The 26,139-nt window shown below is 45.8% G+C and overlaps 1 protein-coding gene across 2 annotated transcripts in view; it reads left to right on the top strand.

Annotated features, from left to right (window-relative positions):
• The first annotated feature begins 4,654 nt into the window (after nucleotides 1–4,654).
• The window catches only part of TBCEL (tubulin folding cofactor E like), a 45,158-nt gene continuing 23,673 nt past the window's right edge, over nucleotides 4,655–26,139 (top strand). The window contains exon 1 of one of the 2 annotated variants that reach the window (XM_083163051.1): nucleotides 4,655–4,726. Coding sequence is in view for 1 of the 2 variants with exons in the window: in XM_083163050.1 (XP_083019176.1) it covers nucleotides 21,816–21,851 (36 nt within the window). In the remaining variant the exon portion in view is untranslated. Of the gene's footprint in view, nucleotides 4,727–21,673; nucleotides 21,852–26,139 lie in introns of those variants that run through there. The other variant, XM_083163050.1, reaches the window with a different exon arrangement.

Raw genomic sequence — 26,139 nt, 5'->3', positions numbered from 1 at the left:
CAACAGAAATTAAGGGTAAGTCACTACAGCAACATCTGCATTTGTAATTGACTTATTCTGACACAATCCCTTGCATCTGAGATATCGACGCTACAGCCCAGAAGCAAGAGACCCACATCCTCAGAACTCCCAGCCACAAGTCCCCCTGATTCAAAACATCTCTCTTTGTGGGACAGGTTACTCCGGTCTACAGATCAACACCGGTTATTTTTCACAACACCCAGCCTACAGTTTTTGCCCACTGCCAAAGATCACATTACCATTGACTTTAGACATTACCTATCCTTCACGTCAACCCCAGAGCGCTAGCACCACCCCAAAACCTGTAACAGTTATGACATGCCCTAACAGTAAAACAGTGGCAGGGCATGCTGGGAAGTGTAGTCATATTCATAGGACATGGGGATGATTGTTCAGGGTGCTCTGCTCATGGCATCGGACATAATCCATCAGTGACTATAAATGATCGATGATTGATGGCTGTCCCTAACACACACTGCATCTGTGCTTAATTTAATATTACATTTAAGTCATATTTGCCTACCCTCACAAAATGACCAGGAGGCTCCTGAAAATCAGGTTCGCCTCCTGGCCCCTAGGAAAAGTTGGCAAGTCCACGCAATCCCCCTAGCTTCTCGCATTTCACCTTTCAACGAGGTATCCATGGGGACCTGATGACGCGATTTGCTGTAATACCGACATTGCACACTGGTGGGTGTACGATTGCAGTGGCCACGCCCCCACTCAAGGCTCCATTATTGAGCTCTGCCTCCCACTCCCTGCTTCCTGAAAGTAGGCAACCATGATCAGAATCAGAATCATCTTTATTGGCCAGGTATACTTGCGTATGCTTGGAATTTTTTGTGGTAACAGTGCAGCATCAATCAGGGAACACAAAGGGGGTGGGAAGAGAGGCATAAACATACATCACATACATTTCACATGTATCTAGAAAAGTTCGAGTTAGTATTTAGTATTTGGTACGTTCAATACGGTTTAGTTGGTGGACAGCTATTGGGAAGAAGCCTTTTGTAGTTCTTGTCGTCTTTGCTGGGATGGACCTAAAACGTCTGCCTGACGGAAGGGGTTCAAACAGGTTGTGGCCAGGGTGTAGCTTGTCCGCCAAGATCTTTCCTGCACGCTTATTGACCCTGGCTAGGTATAGTTCTTGGACAGTGGGGAGCTCCGCCCCAATGATCTTTTCTGCCATCCTCACCACTCTTTGCAACTTTCGTCTGTCATTCTCGTTTGCTCCTCCGAACCAGATTGTGATCGAGGAGCAAAGGACAGACTCTACTATGGCAGTGTAGAAGATGAGCAGCAGCTCCTGCGGGATGTTGAATTTCTTGAGTTGCCTCAGGAAGAATAACCGCTGCTGAGCCTTCTTGACAGTTGTAATGATGTTGGGACCCCATTTGAGGTCGCAGGAAATCTTTGTTCCTAGGAATTTGAAGGAGTTGACCCTCGACACTACTCTGTCAGATATTATGAGTGGGTGCATGGCATTTGGTTTTCTTCTGAAGTCCACCACCATCTCCACCGTTTTGAGGGGGTTGAGGTCAAGGTTGTTTCCGCTACACCATTTAGTTAGCCGATCCACCTCCCGTCTGTATGCCGACTCGTTTCCATCCATGATTAGGCCGATAACCGTTGTGTCGTCTGCAAATTTTATAATTTTTACTGACTGTTCTGCTGAGGTGCAGTCGTTTGTGTAGAGGGAGAAGAGCAGGGGGAGAGGACACATCCTTGAGGGGCACCGGTGCTAATTGTGCATGTGTTTGAAATGAATGCGCCTGCTTTCACCGCCTGTTTCCTTTCAGTCAGGAAGTCAGTGATCCAGGAGCATGTAGGTTCTGGGACTCCTAGTGAACAGAGTTTTGGCTCCAGGATGTGAGGGATGATAGTGTTGAATGCCGAGCTGAAATCAACAAATAGTATCCTTGCATAGGTGCCTGGACTGTCCAGGTGCTGTAGAATGTGGTGCAGCCCTAGGTTGACTGCATCCTCGACACTTCTGTTTGCTCGGTAGGCAAACTGCAGGGGGTTGAGGTGAGCATTTGTAACAACTCTCAGGTGGTTTAGCACCATACGTTCAAGCACTTTCATGACCACCGATGTTAGTGCAATCGGCCTGTAGTCATTGAGGTCTTTGATGTAAGTGGCAGTGGCAAACGCAGGATTTTTAGACGGGGTGTTTCCAAATTAACAGTACAGATGGTCTGTAGTATAGGCTGTTTCAAACATTTAAATAAGATAAGTGGTCAGGAAATGTTTAAACATATCATAATAAATAAATACACAAACATAATAGAACCAGTACTGCACTTTCTAATATAACAATCTCCCACCTCATAATAAGGTCTCTTCCTCCTGACAGCTGCTCTCTGGTCCATTGCGATGTTTGAGGACTCGCATACATTAAGACCCTTCAGATCTGATCGCAGTACAAAAATGGGCAAAACCATGTGCACTGCAGGTGGGGCAGATGTAACATGTATAGAGAGAGATAGATTTGTGTGAGTTATTTTGCTTCTGTGCAGTGTAAATACTGGATGCAGGTACTTATGTATTATCTGGGCTCCCATGTTCAATGCACTCCATTTTTTTCATACCCCTACTATCCAACTACGCTTGGAGTTGATTTTATATAGTGTGGCGAGCGCAGCGAGCCACCATGCCTGAAGCGTGGCGAGCGGACGCTGTCTCATAAGAAAAACGGGAGCCCAGATATTACATAAGTACCTGGATGCATTATTTTTACACTGAAATTTAGATTTTAGTTTCAACACACCCCACCCAAATAGAACTCTCTCTGCATGTTACATCTGCCCCACCTGCAGTGCACATGGGCCCTTATTCTGATTGAGTCGGATGGTTGTGTATTTCGGACCGGCACTGAGTGTTCTTAACCCCGCCTATCGTACGGATCATTCATGCCGTCCGAAGATGGTAAGATGCCAAGCGGATGGATCGCGAGTGGATGTTTCATGTGAACACCCACTCGCTGGCCTGTGGGAACCTCCATTTTTTTTAAAGCAGCAATTATTTATACGGCAAAACCAGTTTGATTTTGCAGTGTACATGATTGCTGCTTTAAAAAACTGGAGATTTCTTATCCTATTAAATCTCACTCAAAGTACCAACCAATCAGTTCCAAACTGCCATGTTTTTTCATGCAAAAACCTATTGGGTTTATTTACTAAGATGGGAGTTCTATTAAAGATGGAATGTTGCTATAGGCAACCAATCAGAATCTACTTCTTATTTATTTAGCATCTTCTAAAAGATAGTGGGGAAAATTTACTAAGATGTGTATTCTACTTCACATGTGATGTTGCTAAGGGCAACCAATCAGATCCTGTCTACTATCTTCTAGAAGGTGCTAAATAAATAAGTAGATTCTGATTGGTTGCCCATAGCAACATCCCATGTGAAGTAGAGTACACAACTTAGTAAATTTCCCCCAATACATAGAATCTGATTGGTTGCCTATAGCAACATCCCATCTTTAATAGACCTCCCATCTTTAATTAAAGATAAGAAGATCCGGTTCATGGAAATTGTAAGGCAGGGAACATAATTTACAATCCATAAAGGAGAGGTAATAGTAGACATTTATGAGCCACTTGATATATGTGACTAATGCTGGATAGCGGTGTGCAGCGGCAGCTGCAACAACAACCATATATTGAATGGGGGGAACCGCTTAGCACAAATAAACATACATTATCATGAATGTAATATATGTGCTGGTTGGCTCCCCGAAGAACGGGTGTGCTGAGTGTATCTGGAGTTGTGCGGCACCCAGGAATCAGCTTTTCACACACCCCCAGACTCCTGTGAGACTAGCCATTGGTAGTCTGGGACTGCCCTAGTAGAAGTGTATGAAGCATTATGCTGATTCCAGATGCGTTGGCGGCATTATGACGTTAGCCGCCATTTTGAATGTTCCAGAGACCATGATCTTGCAAAAACAGCTGGGTACAATCCGTCCTGGCTGCAAGTTTCAATCGCATATTCACAAACTGGGCTTTTTATAAATCAGCGCACCATTGTGACTGCCAATCCGAACCCTGGTTCTGATACAATGGTGGTTAGAGTCCATCGATGTCAGACGCCAGTGTCCGCCACAGGTTTCCAATGTCCATCTCTAGTCCATGAGCATTCCTTTTAGCACATGGGTTGGCATCGCCCTGTGCAGCAACCCAGCTGCTGTGGTAGTACTACAAATTGCAGCATGCATGCCCTCACAGTAAATCTGTGGCAGGACATGCTGGGAAGTTTAGTTCATACTTACCTACCTGACCCTCTGCATGAGAAAAAAAATGCTCTATTCTTGGACTTCCCTGGTAATGTAGGATTACCATCACCTGTGGTGAGCTAAATAATTGATAAGAAAGGTGTTTCACCAGGAGGTGATGGCAATCCTACATTACCAGGGAAGTCCAGGAACAGAGCATTAGGAGAGGGTCAAGTAGGCAACTATGGTTTAGTTCCACAGGTGCTTTAATGTCAGACATTGCCCCTGCTACTACCCTACACACACTGTCTTGTCTTTTGCAAGCTCCCAGCCACGCAATCGCAGTGCGCCTGCGCGGTGATCGGAGCCCTGCAGCTGTCGCCGTCACCAGCATCAACATCAGCATCAGCTTCCGCCAGATCTCGCGATACTGTGCGTCCTGGCGGCGCATGCGCGGTGAGGACGCTGAGTCCCCGAGAGGTGCAGGTATTTATATAAGTGCGGGTTACTATCGGCAGGGATGCGGTTACTGGTTACGTGCCTCACTGCACTGTGTATATACACAGCCTATATACATGCACCTATACTGTATTATTATGGTTTGCGGGGTCATAAGCTCTATCCTGCTGCCTGGTCAGTTGCATGGGTCTGGGGAATACACAGTAATAATGGTCTGTGGCTCAGTGACTTCTGGTCTATGGGTGCTGCTGTCACGCAGGTGACATTGCATCCACTCTGAGTGCTACAAGGCCCAGCAGCCGTTATCTCATAGGCCCACCATCCCCTGACAGTGTCCTGGTCCTGTCGCATATTATAGTAGTGCCTGGAGTCCTGTAGGAGAAGGAGCACCAGATACATAATGATATTATTATTATTGTGTTTTGCTGTCAAGGCTATAGAGTGGCACAGCTGCATTCAGTGTGCATGGCGTAGGTGCAGCATATCCATGTATTATCATTAGCAGCTTGGTATTGGCTGTATACAGGTGTCTGGCTTCTTGTGATGATGCTGGAAGGAATGGTGCTCTTGTATGTGAACATGTAATGCCAAGTTACTGTAAGGGGAGCAGACTAAACTTTTATATACATTTAACACCATATTAATCCTATGCATGATATCATCTTCACTTTTTGCTAAGATGATGTGTCATCATGTTACATGCAGAGTGACAGCTGCTACTATACTATGGAATTACAGTGTTTTATTTGCCACCTCTAAGCAAAAATAGTATTAAAAAAGCTGATATATCTTATATAAAAACCCAGATTTTCTTATGGTACACTAAATGCCCACTTATCCCTTTCCATATTAGCCCATGTGTACCCCCTTCCCAGTAACCCTATCACATAATGCAGAATGATTGCCACTTACTGTGGAGTGACAGCTGTAAGTGTTCAAAATCAGTGCAGTTCCCCTTTCCTGTGGTGCTTCTAGCACATTTTAGTCTGTATCTCTGTTGAAATATAACTCAAACTATGCTGGAAACACCCCAGGCAGGTAAGAGAAACTCTACGGATTTTGAAGAGTGCAGGGTTGCAAGAATGAACACTAAGCTGTTATTATGCCATCCCCAAAAAATTCATTTAAAGTAAAAATCACATGACACCATGACAGATCTGCACCTTATTTGTTTAAAATCATACTCCTTGAATCAGGGCTTGACCATTTTAAAAAAAATCTAAGAGCCAGGGTAAAGGTGTAGGAGCGAGACACATAAGTGGCACTGACGTTCATGCTCATTGCTACAGGTTTCTTAATTGATGCCAGGGGTTGGATGCTCGGGTGGCGGATGCTGCTCCGACAGGTGGGATCCCAACTCACAGGGGCTATTCTCCCTTGTGGGGGTCAATGACCGGGCCCGCAGCGAGCCCGCAAGGGGCTTCTTTGCACTCGCCCCCCTGTTGGAGCACCGGCAGTCGGGATGCCGACATTGGGATACTGACTGTCGGAGGCGTATACCACACCCACATGCCCTTTGCCAGTTGTTACATTCTCTTTGCTAGGGGTTTCATGCTCTTTGCCAGGGATACATGCTCTTCCCACCCTCCCCACCATTACCATGTGCTGTAATGGCAACAGCCAGGCAGAGCGGTGGACAACCCACCCGGCTGTATTAGAGCAGGTGTGTGGCTATTTTAAAAGTTGCACCCGGCTCCCAAGCTAATCAGAGCTCGTGGTTCGACAGTCAATCAGGAGCTATAACTGCCGCTCCTGATTGGCTGCTGAACCGCGTGCTCTGATTGAGTTTCGAAATCGCCTCGAACCTGCTCTAATACAGCCGGGTGGGTTGTCCACCTCTCTGCCTGGCTGTTGCCATTACCACAAGTGCACCACTCTGCCCGGCCACAAGCAGGATCTGCTTTTGCTCGCCAGGAAGCAGAATCTGGTCACCATGGCGACCTGGCCTCTGGATTTGTTGAGCCCTGCCTTGAATACACCAACCCAAACTTTTTTTTTTTTTTACAAAAATGGCAAAGATATAGTTTGGGTACGATATACAGGTGGTTACCATCCTGACATAAACAAAACAATGTGGAATCCTGACTGTCAAAAACCCAAGGAATCCCAACAGTGAGTATTAAGGTTTAGGCTGCAGGAGGAGGCAGGTCAGGATTAGAATACTCACCAAAATTCATCTTGATTTTAGCCTTGGGATTCCGCTGCCGGTATTGTACCCATCATGATATTGTACCCAACCCATATCTTTGGTATTTTAAAAAGAAAGGGATGTTTAGGTCCATGTAATCCAGTGTCTCGTTTTAAACAAAGGGGTTTCAGATCTGTCATGTCATTTTTAATAAGCGAGGAGTGGTGGTTGTAATTGGAGTCTAAGGGGGTGTATTCAATGATTTTTGCAAGCTGTGGCAGCGAGCAGTGCTGGCTGCTCGCTGTCATAGCTCGCACGGTCAGTATTCAACCAACCCCCCTGCACACATTGTTTCCTAGGTTTATGTAGTGATGGGGAAACGGCGCGTGCGGCTGCTAAAACAGCAAGGCTTGCGACTAAATACAGCGGGCTCCCTGCATTAGCCACAAGCCTCGTACTTTGGGGAATCCTTGCTGTCCTTTGACAGTGAGGATTCCCCCGGAACTTAGAATATGGTGAGCAGCCGGTGTGGGGGTTAAACAGCGATGATCCCTTGTTTTCGGCGATCCTCGCAGTTTAACCCCCTCACCGGCCACATTGAATACAGCTCTAATTGTTTTATAGAGAGGTAGCAAATAATAATACTGCTCTCATTTCATTATAAGCAGCCATCATTCCGCGTTATAGGATATGTATAGTAGGCGGCACAGTAAAGGAGGAGGGGGCACAGTAAAGGATTTAAGTGTGTGCTCAGGGGATCATAATATAATCTGGGCCCGTATGAGCTGTTTCAATACTGATTTTGTTCAGGGATGGAAAATGAAACCGGTCCTTACATAGTAAGCAGCCGTCATTCCGCATGACGTGATATGGTTATTGGGGAAGGGTCATAGGTATATGGAAATACATTAGTAGTGTTCATTCTAGCACCCGCTATCTTTGAAAACCCATGCAGTTCCTCTTCCCTGCCTGGGGTGTCGCTGTCTGCTGTAGTGCTTCTAGCACAGTGTGGTCTGTATATCAGCACTGATGGCAAACCAGACCTGTGCTAGGAACAACACAGCAGACAGTGACACCCCAGGCAGGGAAGAGGAACTGCATGGGTTTTCAAAGATAGCGGGTGCTAGAAGGAACACTACATTAGTGTGCGTGCTCAGGGGTTCATAAGAAAATCTGTTGTTTTTTTTTATATTGGACATATGCACTGTTTCAATAAGATTTTTGCTTAACAAATTAAACAGTTGTTATTCTATAGGAAGCAGCCTTTATTCCCAATGTAACATGTTATTATCTTACCAAGATGTTTACTGAAGACAAGAGCGTATAGTATTGGCATTCCATTTATGCCAACCAGAGTGTCATTCCTTTCAGTACATCCTGTTGTACATACCTGCGGAAGACATCCCGGGAGCTGATGTTATAGAATGCATATTCCTTTCACTGATATTTCTGGTTTAACAAGCTTCATTATGAATGAGATTTCAAGCGTTTAGACAACACCGTCTATGAAATGACGTATAAACAAGACATTAAAGACAAAAGCAATTAACAGTGACTCATATTGATAAATAAAGGGTAATATAGATAACAATAAACAATCACTTTTCTCCCTGGAAAAACTTTTTTGCAGGAAATTGTTCAGTTTTTTGGTGATTACACATAACAGATGCGTATGACTTTGCCTGTCTGAGGCACATAAAGCATAATTCCTGATACGTGCTTGGATTTTGGTCTATTTGAATACCCGGTACTTGTTTCCTAGCACGGCGCCACCGATTTACATTGTATGGCATCGGGTCTGAAAAATCGGTCGCATCGCGTGCGACCAGATCGCATGTGATGCGATGCTTCCGATTCGACCCAGTTTTTAATTGTACAGCCACCCTGGTGGCTGATTACAATGTAAAATGCCCCCCCAGACCCGATTTTTAATTGTATACCCACCCTGATGGGTAATTACTATGTCAAATGCCCCCCATTGTTAAAGCCACGCCACGGTCAACGCCAACCTGAAGCGTGGCAAGTGCAGTGGTACGCGTCCTCCGACCTATTCATACCCCCACTATCCACGTCGGCGTGGAGTTGAATTTATATAGTGTGGCGAGCGCAGCGAGCCCGAAGCGTGGCGAGTGGACGCGCATTACTTCACAGGTATTCCGCAGCCCCTCGCGGGGCTCGCTGCACTCGCCACACTATATAAAATCTACTCCACGCCGACGTGGATAGTGGGGGTATGAAAAGGTCGGAGGATGCGTACCGCCGCCCCTCGCGGGCTCGATGCGCTCGCCACGCTTCGGGTTGGCGTTTATCGTGGCATTGCGTTAACAATGGGGGTATACAATTAAAATCGGGTCTGGGGGGGGCATTTTACATTGTAATCAGCCATCAGGGTGGCTGTACAATGTAAAATCGGGTTGCGATGCAACCGATTTTTAAATTGTATGCGAACGTCTTTAAACCCCGAAAATCGGGTCGGTCGGGTCTGATCGGGTCCCATCGCATACCTTAAGTTATGGTATGCAATGGGACCCGATGGGCGCCGTGCTAGGAAACAAGTACCGAATACCCCCTTTACTGTGTCCTGAAGATCGTACTTAAAAAGCACTAATCTGTAATATTTGGAAAAATATTCATTAACAATGTACTGCTGACATTTTCAGGTTAACCCCCACCCTGTACACCAGTGATGTATTGGTGCACTGACGCAATCCCCTGATTGGTTGGTTCATGGGATTGGAGATATTAAACATGTTTAAAAATCTAACCATTTCCTGACGGGATCAGGGAATCGGCCATTTTTAATGTGGTCAGTTTCCCCAATTGCCCAAAGGATGATGTATGGGCACCCTAGTTACGTGAGTTATCATCTTTTTCTAAGCATTGCTCTGTTAGATGACAGGAGATGGGCATGTAATTTAGACTTTCATTTGTGGGTGGACATATAATTTAAACTAATTAAGGAGTATTTATAGTATTTTGATGCTGGATTGAAATCATCCTATATAATAAAAGTCAGATTCTGCTTCTCATTTCTATGGGAGGAATTCAAGTGTTTTTTGCACCAGCGACCCCTAGATGGAGTCTGATGGAGCAGTTTAAGTGTTGCGCCATTCAGGCATCCACAAACACAGGCTCAGGCATCACTCTTATGTTGTTTTGTCATTTTGATGAGCTTTCTACTCATTCTCAGTTGTTACATAAATATCAGTTGCTATATACTGAAAATTGCTCTCTTATCTGCTATTAAGGATAATGCAAAGATGAGGGCTCAGGGGTAGATGTATGAAGCAGTGATAAGAGAGGTTAAGTGATGAAGTGCCTGGTACTTTATCACCGGCCAATCAGCTGACTGTTAAGGTACAGACTGGGTTTAAAAAGGGACAGTTAAGAGCTGATTGTCCGGTGATAAAGTACCAGGCACTTTATTACTGCTTCATACATCTACTCCCCAGTTACAGGGGTTATTACAGTATGATCAGTAAGGGCTCAATGTACCTTCATGTCACATGTGATCATATAAATGAGCAGTTCCAAAACTTTATTAGTCACGGAGCACTTTTCATGAGAGACATTACATCACAGAGCACTACACGTGTAGTCACAGAGCACCTACAAAGGTACTCATAGGAGTGACAGCAGCAATGGTGATGGATGCTGTTTATAAGCCTTTGGGCATGTTAGACATTAAGTTTTATTTTATTGCAAATGTCATATTGCTCGTAATTTCAGGTCCAAGTCCATTACAGATCTGGTGCTTAAAATCATTTTTACAGCTGCAAAACCAATTCTGGGACTGATTCAGTAGTGATCACATGGGGCGGAGTTTGGCCCCGTTCCGATGGTGGGGGGGTCTGCACATGCGCTTAATGTGCAGAACCCCTGTGTGAATGTCACGGCGCAGGTGGAGGCGGACACCGATCTGGAGCAGGGGAACACCAGCGTTATATATATGGGCATCCCCATGACAACACTAGGTGTTCCCCTGGGGACGCAGGAGGGCCGAAGCCTGCTCGGGGCGGGCGCCTGCCATCACATGACATCAGCGCCCGCCCCCTCTTAGTCGGACTCCGATGGAAATAAGTCAGTGTAGCCTGACGTTTATTACCGAAGGGGAGAGAGATCATTTGATTATCGGCGACCATCTAATGATTTATCTCCCCTTCGGCCGCATGCTGAATCGGGCCCTCTGTTTGGTTTGCCCTCACAACCACCATTATGGCTTCAAGCTCTCTACAGCAATGGATAAAACAAAGTTAAATACTGTTTGCAGACCGAGTGTCCTAACTGTTCTCAATCTAACCCGGTGTGGTGCTGTGAGCCGCAGTTAGAACCAAATGCCGGGTCGCTCCCGTTACGGTCCTGTGTCCAAACAGTATTAATGTGGCATTTTAATAATTGACATACCTCAGGTTGACATGCTGAAAAGGCCGACACAAGCAATAGGTTGACATGGAAATCTTGTGGTTTGTATCATTATTTTGAACATCTTCAGTCATTGAGGGTGTTTTTTATTCTGCAGTGTAATGGTGTCCTAGGTGTCTGTCACTCCCTGGGGGTAGGTGTCTGTCACTCCCTGCTGGTAGGTGTCTGTCACTCCCTGGGGGGTAGGTGTCTGTCACTCCCTGCTGGTAGGTGTCTGTCACTCCCTGCTGGTAGGTGTCTGTCACTCCCTGCTGGTAGGTGTCTGTCACTTCCTGCTGGTAGGTGTCTGTCACTCCCTGGGGGTAGGTGCCCATCACTCCCTGGGGGATAGGTGTCCTTCACTCCCTGGGGGTAGGTGTCCGTCACTCCCTGGGGGTAGGTGTCCGTCACTCCCTGGGGTAGGTGACCGTCACTCCCTGGGGGTAGGTGTCTGTCACTCCCTGGGGGTAGGTGTCTGTCACTCCCTGGGGGTAGGTGTCGGTCACCCCCTGACAGAAACTACAAAATACATTCTGCCACAGCCAATGACCTGCATCCTGCATATGTCCCACCGCGTCTGTCTATTACTCTACTTTACCTCTTTTGTTTTGGCGATTATAAGACGTGACATAAATACACATGTCCAAATATCCTATTGCCATGCCAGCAAAATAAGTCACTTTCACAGCAAGGGGCTTCATTGTGTTCGCCCCCGTCGGAGCACCGGTAGTCGGGATCCCGATTGTCGGACCGCCATACCACACCCAACGAGGAATGGTGCTAAAAATATACAAATGAGATCATTTTCAAAATATGTTTGGGGCTGTGATCCCAATACACAAATGCAGTGGCTTTGGCGTCCATGCTGCGTGCCTATGGGGCTAATTCAGATGTAGTTGGAGCAGCTACCAATGCAACAGCGACAGTAATATAGTAATGCAGCAGGGGGGCGTCACGCATCCTCCAGGGATCACTGATACGAACACCATATCGGATCATCTCCAACACCATCAGCCCGCTGCGTGACTCGTGGTTGCACAAGCCAGCCACTGCAGCTGTTACCTAGAGGCCAGTAATGCCCCTTTCAGACCGCACTTATTAACCGTTATATTGCCATTTTTTTACCGTTCAAAACGGTAATGTGTGCGGTCTGAAAGGTGCAGAGTGATTTTACCGTTTCCAAAAACCCGGTTTTTGGAAACGGTAAATATGGAGGGTCCTACCCATTTCAGACCCGTTTATTTGGTGTCTAGAACGGGTCTGAAACAGTATCCCCCCCAGCGCAGGGAAGGGAATGGTCGCGCTGGGGGCAGGGTTTCCCTGCAAGTGTCCAGGGCAGTGATCTGCCCTGCACGGGGTGAGAGTGGGGGCTGGTGCTACTGCTGGCGCCGAGGAGGTGAGCGGGGACGGGCGGCTGTCTGCCCTGACTCATCGCCAGCCTGTAGGTTCCAGAGCGGAGCAGCAGCGGAGTGCGGGCAGCGGGAGCCCGATGTGGATGTCCCGCTGCCTCCTCACCCTCTGGGGGGGGGGGGTGGTGGTGGTGTGGGTACCTCTTTTCACTATGATCGGAGAGACACAGGCAGCAGCAGCAGCGCAGGGTGTGCAGATGATGAGAGGGACGGAGAGCAGCCAGCGGTGCTGCTGATGGAGAGCGGGCAAGGGGGGGGGGGGCATCACCTCACCATGCGCCCCCCTGCCTGCACTGGCTTTGACCCTGTATTTGAGAGCTTTTCCAAAAACGGGTCTGCCAGGTAAAAATAAAACGGCACTTAAACGGTAATATACCGTTTAAGATATGCGGTGTGAAAGGGGTTAAACCTGGCAGACCCGTTTTTGGAAACGTTTTCAAATACAGGGTCAAAGCCAGTTATGCGGTCTGAAAGCAGCATAAGTCTACGCCCTCTGATGGAGACCCTGGGCTCTACACTCCCCTGTAACAGTGGCGAATTGCATTAGTTTGGAGGAACAGAGACCATTTCTGCCCTCCCTTTATCCCCAAACAGCATCAGACTGTCAATCACTGACAGTCTGATGCCGATCTGTCGTCGTACAACCCATATGTGCAATGTGCAGAAACCATCTTGCTGCTTGTAATGCTACTCCAATCACACCGGAATCCCCCTTGTGGTTAATCAGAACTCTGATAGGCAATAAACCATTGTCTACATAATCTCCGCACCCCCACTGCCGTCACTAGGCCAATGGGCTTGAATACACATCAGTCAGATGTCTGGGAACTGCACATGTGCAGAGAGGGTCCTGCTTGATTGCTCACAAACCCTGTTTAGGCCCAGCATGATTAACATGCTGCAGTATTTGGGGGGGGGGGGGCAGGGAGAGGGTGGCGACTGGACCACCATGCAGAACGGTCTGTATGTGTGTCTGGGGCTACGCAAACAATGTAATGGTTAGCATTACTGCCTCACAGCGCTTAGTTGTGGGTCAATTCCCACCATGGCCATAACTGTGTGGAGTTTGTATATTCTCCCTGTGCTTGCGTGAGTTTCCTCCGGGTACTCTGGTTAAATAACAAAGTAATTAGATTGTAAGCTCCACTGGTTCAGCAGCGTTGTTATACATAACATGATCATGATCATTAACGCTTTCCCTCTCTGTCACTTGCCTAAATGTTTCCAACCTACCAACTTGTCACAAGCTGCCATCATCCAGGATAAAGGTCCCTGTTGCCGCTGACGATGACAATCAGCTGCCTTGTTAGTGGAAGCAATAAGCTGCTATTTATACAGGAGGTACAGGAGCCTCATATTTCAAAGGTCAGTGTAAATCTCATTCCTGACCATTAAAGTGTGAGGTTCTGATGGAAACTATGTATTAATTGTAGTTTTCGCACATTTTTTCATGTACTTTCTGTTGAATATTATTATCATTTATACAGCGCCAGCATATTATACAGCAGTGTGTACATTAAGGTGCTCATAATACAGACCATTAAAGACACATAAAACTGAAGGTAAAGATGACCCTGCTCTTATGAGATTACAATCTAAGAAGTGTGGAGAACAAGTGATATATAAACCAGTAGCATAACAGCTGTAGCTACTAATGGGGGATGTGTATAGTGTTACAGCAAGGCAGAAGCATTAACAGCAATTATACTATAGCAGCCATTGGTGACAGGAAATTGGCAGGCCTGCCATCAGGAGGGACTTCCCGGACAACAATCCTGGGCCCATACAGAGACAATGTTCTACAGCAATCCTGACCAACCTGTGGCTCTCCTGCTGTTGTGAAACTACAAGTCCCAGCATGCATTGCCACTGTTTTGCTAACAGGGAATGTTAAAACGATGGGAAGGCACGCTGGGATGTGTTTGGGTAGCTACTGGCCTTCCCTTGTTGCCAAATCAGGTTATCCCATTTTTTGAACTCCCGATTATTGATTACATGGCTATATATGATCAGCCGAGTTATGCTGCTTTCACATTGCCTAAATGTTTATGACCTGGTACAGGTTGAGTATCCCTTATCCAAAATGCTCGGGACCAGAAAAATTTTGGATAACGGATTATTCCGTATTTCGGAATATGTTAATATTTCAATGATGTATTTTGAAGTATCTTGCATTTATGCTGTATAAACACATCAACCACATAAAATACACACAAATATATTTTATTTGTTCAAAAAACAAGGTTTCAAAACATGAAAGAAAATGTGTGTATTATCTCAGATACTGAATTTGAATGCCAAGCAATCATTTTCTTGTACATATATAATGCCAGCTACATATCATTCCCTCAGTAGTGCTGTTACAAATGTCCCCAGTGATGCCCCTTTCAGACCGCACTAAAAAAACGGTATTTTGCTGATTTTTAACCGTTTTAAAACGGTAATCTGTGCGGTCTGAAAGGTCCAGAGTTATTTTACCGTTTCCAAAAAAAAGGTAAAAAAGTGGGGTCCTACCCGTTTGAAACAGTATTTAGGACCCAGCCAATAGTGGTCCCGCTGTGTGCATATCTAATGAGCGGACCCAGTGCAGTGAATATTTAATAAGCGGGTGGGGACCCGCTCATTAAATATGCAGTGTGGGCATTAGATATGCACGGAGGTTGGAGGTTCCTCCCTCCCCCATCGTTTTAACATTCCCTAATAGCAAAACAGTGGCAATGCATGCTGGGACTTGTAGTTTCATAACAGCAGGAGAGCCACAGGTTGGTCAGGACTGCTGTAGAACATTGTCTCTGTATGGGCCCAGGATTGTTGTCCCTGAAGTCCCTCCTGATGGCAGGCCTGCCAATGCCCTGTCACCAAAGGCTGCTATAATATAATTGCTGTTAATGCTTCTGCCTTCCTGTAACACTTTACACATCCACTATTAGTAGCTACAGCTGTTATGCTACTGGTTTATATATCACCGGTTTATATATATATACCGGCCGCCAGCTATACAGGGCATGGAGCTGCTTTCACACCAGAAAATTGGTTTAGACCCGGTTTAATTGCGGTCTGAAAGGGGTATTAAGCCTGCTTTGACCGGTTTTAAAGACCTGTTTTAAATACCGGATCCAAGCAGGTTTTGCGGTGTGAAAGCAGCATAAACCCCTTTCACATTGCAGGTGCAAACCGTGCAAACCGTGCAAACCGTTTTAAATAGCAAGTACAGTACCATTCACACATTCAACCCGTTTAACCCCCAAGAAACAGCCATAGAAATAGAGCCGTTCATACTGCCAAAGAAACGTCTCTGAAACGTGTAGGACACTGCTTTTTAACCATTTAACAAATACCGGTACTTGTTAAACGGTTAAAGCACCCTGGAACTTTCACACTGCAGTTTACCGTTTAAGAGCTGCAGTGTGAAAGGGGTATAAAAGTATTGCAGACACACTGTGAAACAAGTTTTGAAATCTTCCCCTTTCCTGCTGAGATGCGAAGCAAAGTCCAAAGGCGGCAAGCAATAAAATGACAGTATGTGAGCAATACATTGTCAGTTTGGAGTGAAGTGTGTGTGTGTGTGTGTGTATGTATGTATGTATGTATATATATATCTATATCTATATCTATATATATATATCGGGGTGTAGGGGTCGGCACTCTTCAGGATCTCCAGTAGTAGTACCTCAGGTGCCTCTCAGCGTGTGAGGACACACGTAATATATATAGGAGCAGTTTGGTGGCACTCAGAGGATTTTTCACAGGATACACGGGACACTAGAAGTGTAGCAACGTTTCGGTTTTATTAACCTTTTTCAAGCTCAAAGAAAACAGAAAACAGTCTTACCTATATAGCCGACAACACCACAAGTGAAAGGGAGCCCGCTCACCCTCGCCGGGCCGGATCCAATGACGTCACCCTCCGGTGGCGCACACCATTCGGTGCGTCACGGCCGTCAGGGGGGTTGCTAGGCGACCCTGTGAAACAAATAAATACATTTAAATATTTACATCTTATGCAAAAGAATGCGTGCAAGTGATAGGTGCAGAGAACCGGCTTAATGAACATATAACCCAGAAAGAGGTACATATGTAATACATGGTATAAATTAAACATAATCTACCATAATAGAAAATAATTAGCGTACGGAAGCATCAGACAGGCTAACCGGAATAATACATAGCGGGTGAGCGAGCATGATCATAGAAAGCAGTGAAAGCTGCAGGCTTCATTAAGCCCTGCAGGATGGATCGTTTTAAGTTTATTAATCCACCATGTCTCGCGTTGCAGTAGCAACTTATCCCTGTCTCCCCCTCTGATTTTATTGGGAATATGGTCAATCATTTTGTATCTCAGGGTGGCAAGGTTATGCCTATTTTCCCTGAAGTGTCTTGGGACCGGCTGTTCAATTTGTGTAATTTTACCCTCTAGAGAGGCTTTGATGGCCGATCTGTGTCCTGCCATTCTGGTTTTAAAGGGGCATTTGGTCTTCCCTATATACATCAGGCCACAGGGACAGCGAATAAAATAGATAACGTGTGTTGTATTACAGGTGAGTACATGCTTGATGTTAATGCGCTCACCAGATTGGGGGTGCAAAAAACTGTTACCGGTTTCCAAGTAACCGCACGTAGTGCAATTGGCACATTTGTAGCAACCTGGCTTCCTTGCAGTGAATAAACTAGGCTTAGTTTGGGTAAAACTTGAGATGTCATTATGGACAAGGTAGTCTTTAAGGTTGCGCTGTCGCTTATAACTGGGTAAGATTTTGGAGCGTGCCAGGATTTTGAGATCAGGATCTGAAGTAATGAGGGGCCAAAGCTGGCGTGCTATTTTAGTAATTGCAGGGGCCACTGGGCTGTACGTTTGTACTAACACCATTTGATCCTGGATTTCTGGGATGTTTTTGGGTTTAAGTGTGTCATTTCTGGGTGTGCGCAGAGCCTTCAATTTGGCTAGGCGCAACTCTTATATATATATAATAATAATATTATAATAGATATCGATATATATATATATATATATATATATATATATATATATATATTGAATATGGGATGTTGCTATGGGCAACCAATCAGATTCTATCATTTATCTTCTAGAAGGTGCTAAATAAATAAGTAGATTCTAATTGGTTTCCCATAGCAACATCCCAACTTCAATAGGACTCATATCTTAGTAAATAGGAGAGAAACAGAGAGCACATTGGGTTTTTATATGTTCCAATACACATTGGGAACAGGGGTGTCTAGTGATTTTTAAACCCTGTAGCAGCCATTTAAGTTGTTTCAGTACAGAATTTCAAGTAAGTGTCCAGTAAAATAAGTTACTGGAAAACATGTTCCCTTGTACATCAGAGACTCACCTCTTGGATATAGTATTATGGGGCCTACACATGGGGCAATTTCAGAGCATTTTCTAAGCGATCTCACTAGATCGCTTAGAAAATGCCCCTACATTGCTCCGTGTATAGGGGCCATAGCTCTCGCTCTGTGATTAATATCCAGCATGCTGGATAAATCTACTTAATGGCCGGTTTCGGAGAACACTGGCCCTGACAGATCGCTCAGCGTACAGCACTGGCACATCGCTGTGTGCTGAGTGATCTAGCATCGCTCAGAACGCTCAGCACATCTCCCTGTGTGTAGGCCCATTTAGGCTGTGTACAGAGAAGGATTGCAGATGGAATATAAATGAATTATCTCCTATGTTAATAGTGTCTACATATACTGTTAAGTAGTCTCAAAGGAAGACCCATCAGACAAGCTGCACGTCTGCGTTAGTGTTATCCGTCTGATAACGACGAGTCCTGAAATGAACTTTTCATTATTTAAGTAATGATGTGTGGAGGGGAGACGCATCATTTCCTCTGTATATAACTATTATTTCTGTCGGTCCGTTTAGTAGGAGCAAAAGAAAACTGTAGCACCCAACGTGATGACATTCGTGTTCATGAGAAGGAATGCTAAGGGCGGTATTCACTGTCGGAGCTATTTCCAACATGGGAAATTGCGGGTGCCGCCTATTCAATGCTGCCGTTTCCAACAGCCTTGAAGGCGGATTTCGATAAAACATCTGACTTCAAAACAAGTCAGATCTGTTTTGTCAGATATGGCTGCATATTGTTCAATTCACGGCCGGTTTCCCCGACATGCCCACTTTTCAACACTCGACAGGCGAAATATTGAATTCCACCTATCGAGTCTCTGTCGGGCAGAGCGAAAATGGGCCAGAATTCTGACTGTCCAAAGGTTCCAACAGTCGGAATCCAAGAGAGAGTGAATTATATTGCTAGAGCTTTGTTTTATATATGTACATTATGTTTTCTATAGAGTATGCTTGGTACTTGTTTCCTAGCACGGCGCCCATCGCATACCATCGCATACCTTTATTAGTGGTATGCGATGGGACCCGATTTTCGGGTCCTAAGAGCCGCACTGTACAATTTTAATATTGCATGCATTGGCATGCAATGCAATTTCTAATTGTACAGGCACCCTGATGGGTGAGTTCTATGTTAAATGCACCCCCATTGTTAACTCCACCCCCACTATCAACGCCAAACCTTAGCGTGGCGAGCGCGGCGGTATGCGTCCTCCAACCTTTTCATACCCCCCACTATCCACGTCAGCGTGGCGTTGATTATAGATAGTGTAGCAAGCGCAGCAAACCACCGAGCCCGAAGCGTGGCGAGGGGACGCGGAATACATATGAAGTTATCTGCGTCCCCTCGCGGGGCGCGATGCGCTCACCACGCTTCGGGCTTGGTGGCTCGCTGCGCTCGCCACACTGTAGAAAATCAACTCCACCCCGACGTGGATAGTTGGGGTATGAAAAGGTCGGAGGACGCGTACCGCCACCCCTCGCTGGCTCGCTGTGCTCGCCACGCTTCGGGTTGGCATTAATAGTGGCGGTGGCGTTAACAATGGGGGTGCATATAACATATTAATCACCCATCAAGGTGCATGTACAATTAAATCATCGCATCGATCGCATCCGATCTGATCGCATGCGATGCGATGTAATAAGATTGAAATTGTGGGCGCCGTGCTAGAAAACAAGTACCGTATTCTTTTATCAGGTACTTTTTTCTTTTATGTTTTACTTATTGTCCTCACAATAAGGGACTTCCATAGAGTACATAGAGTACATTGCTTATCGTCTAACTCAGGGGTCTTCAACCCGTGGCCCGCCGACTTGTTTTTACTGGCCCGCCAGTCAAAAGATTCTTGCTGTATGAAAAAAAAAAATCCTTCCGCGCTGTGCTCTTAGCAGAGGGACGCGGCGGAGGATGCTGCTGGGTGACGTTGAGGCTGGGGCGGGCGGGACTGTGTGCAGACATGCGCATTGTCTACTTCCTGACGCCGCGCACACGTCCCGCCCGCGCCCTTCCAGACAGCCAGGAGGAGACTGACTGAAACTGCCGCCAGCCGCGCACTGCACTGCATTGCACCTCAGCACCTGTCCCTTCTTAGCAGCAAAGACAGACGCCGACACCTCCAGCAGCAGCAGCAGCAGCCCTCTGCAAGGGACACTGAGGCAGGTGCCTCAGGAGAGGGTGAGCTGTCTGTTTTTAGAATTGTTTTGTTGAAGGTGGGGGTGGGGATGAGGGTGAGGTGAGCTGGCGAGGGTGAGGTGAGCTGGCTAGGGTGAGGGTGAGGTGAGCTGGCTTAGAAGGCTGCATTTAGAAATGTTTTTTTTTTTTTTTTTGGGGGGGGGGGGGGGGGGTGAGGTGACCTGGTTGCATTTAGAAATCTTTTGGGGGGTGCTGACTATGGGGGAGGGGGGCTGGCAGTGCAATGTGGCCCTATGTATGGGGAGAGTGCTGACTATGGGGGAGGGGGGGCTGGCAGTGCAATGTGGCCCTTTGTATGGGAGGGTGCTGACTATGGGGGAGGGGGGCTGGCAGTGCAATGTGGTGCTGACTAAGGGAGAGCTGGCATGCTGTGCAATGCAGTGCTGACTATGGAGGGCAATACTAGGACATTTTGTGAGGGACATTACTGGTGGCATTTTATGAAGGACACTACTGGTGGCATTTTGTGAGAGGCACTGCTGGGGGCATCATATGCATAAGCAGGAGTATTGGGGGCCTTATAGTGCAAGGTGCAATGGGCATCATGGTGCGAGGCATGATGTGCAATGGGCATCACGGTGTGTGGCATAATGTGCAATGAGCATCATGGTGTAATGGGCCTTCATGTTTAGATGTCACTGTGCGGCCTTTAGACAGCCAACTTGAGCATGGAAGGACAACAACTATTCCTGCGGTAACCAATGTCTGGCCATGCAGGTCGCAAAAATGAGGTGTCAGGTAATTTTTATTCCTGCTAGTTCACACTCTTATAATTAGACCATGCCCCTTATAATCAGGACACACCCCTTTTTGGGAGCGCGCCGTATTTCTTAAATACCAAGTTATGTATGGGGGGCTGCATTTTTATTCTGTTTGCACTGGGACCCTAATTGTTTAGAAATAACCCTGGTGCTGACTATATATTGGGGGCAGGGTTTATGTGTATGGGCAGCTGTGCCAACTATCTATGCGGGGGCTGTGCTGTCTATCTATTAAGAGCTGTGCTAAATACCACAGTAGAGCTTAGTGGCCCCCGGGCATCGTTGGATTTTTTAATGTGGCCCACACTGTCTTAAAGGTTGAAGACCCCTGGTCTAACTGTTCTCCAGTGCAAAGTACAAAGCACCTGTACAAGAAAGTGACACCGACATACAATATAAATTGCACATGTTTATTATTGTGCTGATGTCATTCCATGTGCCAGGCGGTGTATGTAATGCTGTTCCAGGACGGGCTGTGACAGCCACAAGTGTGACTACACACAGGAAAGTGTAAATGTTAGTAAGAGAGAACAGTATGTAAGTAATGAATCTATAGGTAACGTCACCAGCAGGTGCCTTATCCTGCACAAAGAAGAGGGTGTAGTCCTGATATTAACTGTCAGTGGGAGGACCTTAGTCCCTGAAAGACTGAAAGACAGCTCCCAGCCATATGCAGACAGGGGGGATAAGTGGAGGAAACTGTTGTTGAGAGATCTCCATAGCAACAGGAAGCTTGAACAGAACTCCTGCATGTGCTCTGTAACTGCCGAATGCAAACACACAGCGTACAGTAGCTGGCATGTAACATCAGGGCAGTGGTGAGAAGTCAGTACTAGAGTCCATTGCACGTCCATCATGTGGTCCTGGAGCGAGGTTATGTCCTGGAATGTGGTAGGTTACCTTTTACAGTCCAGCCGTGTACTTGTTAATATGGTCATTTGGTCACACAATGCAGGTGTTATTTTTACTTTGTTGTTATCAATAGCCGAGGCCTGCGCACACCTGTCACTCAGGTGTTAGATCGCGCTGCCAGTCCAGTGTATTGTATTGGTGCCTGTGCTGTGGATGAGAGGCATGTGTGTGGAAGGCTGTGGGACAGTAATTGAGCCCTCTGTATTGTTTGCAATGTGTCTGTTATTATGGTCTTAGTAGAAGTGGAACTGCAGCAACATATACATTATATACTGGTCATGTTCCTTCTCTGATTTCTACCTGTGATCATCTGTTAATATAGACTATATATAGTTGAATTTGATTTGCTTTGTTTTTTTTTGGATATTTATATTATCTAAGGGGAGGATTCAATTGTTTTTGCACGCCTTCTCATGCCCATCTCCCAAGTAATTGGCCAGGCATACGTATGGAGTCATTGAGCGCACATTGCTTTTTACTGCTGAAGCACCGGAATGCATTGGGTTTAGCCGTGTAAAGCGAGTCAACCCCATCTAAACTATTGGGCGTCCTGCTGCAAATGCCGTTTGTGCACCCAAAGGTCGGACATGTCGCATATTTCTGCTCACCACCTCAGGAGGGGACAGGCAGAAGTAATTACTGCCGCTGCACTCGCGCCTGATACTCACAACAATTGAATAGCTCCACCGGACAACCAAAAAAACAATAGTATTTCTCCCCAAAAGAAAATGAAAACATAGTACATACAAATGAATTTGAACATGAAAGCAGAGAGCTCAACCAACACAGGTTCGCACAAACATAAAGCCCTGTACACACTAGGTGATATAATGAGTGATATCACTAATAAATTGTTCATTGCCCAGTGTGTATGCTCTGCCTGACAAACAATGCTCGCTCCCACATCATCGCCAGCTGCCACCACTCATCTGCTAGTATAACCAGCAGATGAACAGCGGGTGGATGGCTTTCCTATAGTGTCCTACTATGGAAAGTCGCCCACCCCCGGGAAAATCGCTCAGACGGGCAAAAGACGCTCAGTGTGTATGTAGTGAGTGTTTGTCATACCAGCAATTTTCCCCATTATCGCTGTCCATACGCACTGGGCAAAACCATCCAGTGTGTATGCACCTTTATGGCACTTACCTTGGTTTCTGGTTGAGGGTGTGGATTATTAGATTACGTTGACAGTTATTAGATTAGGTTGACTGGGATTAGGTCGACCACTGGTCGACAGTGAAAAGGTCAACACATGATAAAGGTCGACATGCACTAGGCCGACATTGATAAAATGTCGACAAAAGCAATAGGTTTACATGGAAATGGTTGACGTGGTTTTCTCATTTTGTATCTGTCGACACGGACCCCCAATTGTGTGCCGCGTATTCTTGCTGCTTTACCATTCCCAGTTGTAGTCCAGGTAAATCGAAAAGTTTTAAAAAGTAATTTAAATGCAAAATAATTGGGAAAAACTCATGTCGACTTTTTTCATGTGTCAATCATTGGCATGTCGACCTATTACTGATGTCAACCTTTTGTCAACGTCGACCTAGTGCATATCGACCATTTTCATGTGGAACGTTGTCTGTCAACAGGTCATATACAAAAGGTCGATATAAGCAAAAGAATCGACATGGTAAGGTCAACACATCGATGTGAGAGGGGCGTGTCCAAACGCAAATCTAAATTGCAAATCTAAGTCTACATGCAGACGCAGACCTGGGCCGGATTAACAATGGGGTGTATTGAGCTGCAACTCCAGTCCTCTACATAAAAATAGGCCCATCATCATGATCGCTTGATCACCAGATCACCAGCTGGAAACATGGTTGGCCATAAATCATAAGTATTACAATTGCATTTGTATTTTCCACACATTTATGCAATGTTTGTAATTTTATATATTTAAGGAGACTTTGGCGCTTATAGTGTATGGGTTCTACATGCCTACGTCGTTGGCCTCCTCCACTTCTTATAATAGGGCCTTGAACATTTCAGCTCCAGCCCTTTCTATAACTCCCAACTGTCCCAAGTTTTGTGGGACCGTCCTGTTTTTTTTTTTATGTAAAGGTTCCGCCTCCTGGCCGGAGCAAGCAGTGTCCCGCGGTGGGGGTGGGGGCAGTTGGGACTTCCGCCTGCTCTGTTAAGTAGAGCAGTTGGGAATTGACACTGTGCACCCCTTGACGCATGCAGTATTTATTTTGCATTCAACAACAACAATAATAATAGTAATAATAAGTACTCCTTGTATAACATAGTTTACCCAGGTGCAAATCTTTTTTTTTTTTTGTGAGAATCAGAAAGTGAGAGATTTTGTGAGAGTCTTACCATATTTTTAAAGCGCCAATCATTTACACTGTAAAAACCAGGTTGATTTTGCCATGTAAATGATTGCCGTTTTAAAAAAAAATAAGACACCGCTCACAAAATCCCTCACTTTCTGATTCTCGCAACCTTTTACATTCCACCCCTTATGTGAACCGTCTTAGTAAATTTCCCCCATGTGTTTGGAGGACTCACCATGTGTTATGGGGTTAATAAGTACATAATTAGTATCCCTTTTAATATGTATCTTTAATCAGTAAAACACTTTCAGCTGGGTTTTCACCAACTAAATTGAAAAATAAAGTCTTATGAATATTTATGTACATTGGCCGCTGTGTTGCTTAACAGTGAACTTTGCATTTTATCGATCGTGTTACTGAAGTCCAATATGACTGTTTATTTGCTTCTGGTGCAGTGTTAACAAATATGTACAGCACAGCAGCTACGTGATCCGTCCAGTACTGTAGCAACGTGATCTGTTTCACAGGAGATTACATTAAGGTCTTAAATGCGTAAATACAAATAGCACATAAAAATTTTGGTTTGTAGCAAACCCCCAACTTTGGTGCAGTGCAGAACCTTTGGGTGAACAGTGTTCCCTCAATTGTGCCATCTCTCCCCCTGATTATAAAGGTTCCCTGGCCTTGTGATTTCTCCATTGTCACTGCAATATCAGCACCACAGCAAGCAGAGCATTGTCCGTGTGGCATTCCACCACCCACAGCTACCTTATATGTCTCTGCACAAGATCATTTCTTGTTTGCCTTGTTTTCACATGTTAATTACGTGACATTATATTGCATTGTTCACTTTGCGTACACCATTAGCACCAACAGAAACTTCAGCTTGCATGACGGCTTTTCTGCAGCACAAAAACTTTAGTTAAAAAAAACGTTGCTCCCTGCTTGGCAGTGACCTTTAACCCTTGTAACTAACTAATGTTATTCATCACATCAATAGGATTGTCTTGTCTTTTGCCTTGTACAATATGGGGCTGACCGGGAAGCAAAGTGGCTGTATATGTGGGAAGCTGTTATAGCCACATTTACAGTACTACCTCATGTTGCTTTGAGTCTCCATAGGGATAATGCTTTAAGCGGGAAACTGCTCCGCCCACTGTTCCTCCATCCACAACAAGAAATCTGTGGGAAGTAGGTTTACCTCAGTTGTTCCTGCACACCTCTTACGTGCAACCACAGCACTGTCACCTAGGGACAACCATTGCACACAGCGATATCTGGCAAAATCTGACTCCGATTTGGACATAGTCATAAAAAATGCATACATTTGCTACCGCATATGCTCTGTTTGTTATTTACGGTCGTATAACAAGCTGCGTCTGTCTCAGGCACCTCATCGCTGATGAGCAAATGAACAGGCAGATGCAGCCCCGTAATAGTGAAATGCGGAATTAATGTGCGCGCTGTGGGAATAGATGTGTGCAGCTAGCGAAGAACTCGCAGTCGAGCAAAAATGTCCAAAACCCTTGAAAGATTTTTCCACTGGGCACCAGCTAGCGACTTACTAGACAGCTACGATGAAATCAGCCTGATTGGGCCCAGAGCTGACATCACACACCGTTCCCATAAAACGCGTGGGCGCATCTGTATTTCCCTAGGCACGCCTAGTGTTTTTTCTGTCATGCCTGCGTATTCCTCCCACTAAACTGCTGTTTAATGCTCCCAGGCGCAGGCTTCCTGTCAATCAACTTGCGAAAAGTAGCAGGAATTCATCACCAGCAGGCATCGCGTGTTACGGCCCAGTGGCATGCGTAATATATCGATAACTGCCCGCTATGCAAATTCCCACAGCAGCGATCCGCCCTGAATCGGGCCCCATGCACACAAACCAAGTACAGAATTTGGCGTATGGCATGCGCCACTGCAAAAAGCATTTTGTTTGGTGTTACTCTGCAGCGCATTTCAGGTATAACAACTCTAAC

The sequence above is a fragment of the Crinia signifera genome, chromosome 19 (genome assembly GCF_055691185.1).
Source record: "Crinia signifera chromosome 19, ASM5569118v1, whole genome shotgun sequence".
Classification (NCBI taxonomy): Eukaryota; Metazoa; Chordata; class Amphibia; order Anura; family Myobatrachidae; genus Crinia; species Crinia signifera.
This window is presented reverse-complemented; position numbering and strand designations above follow the sequence as displayed.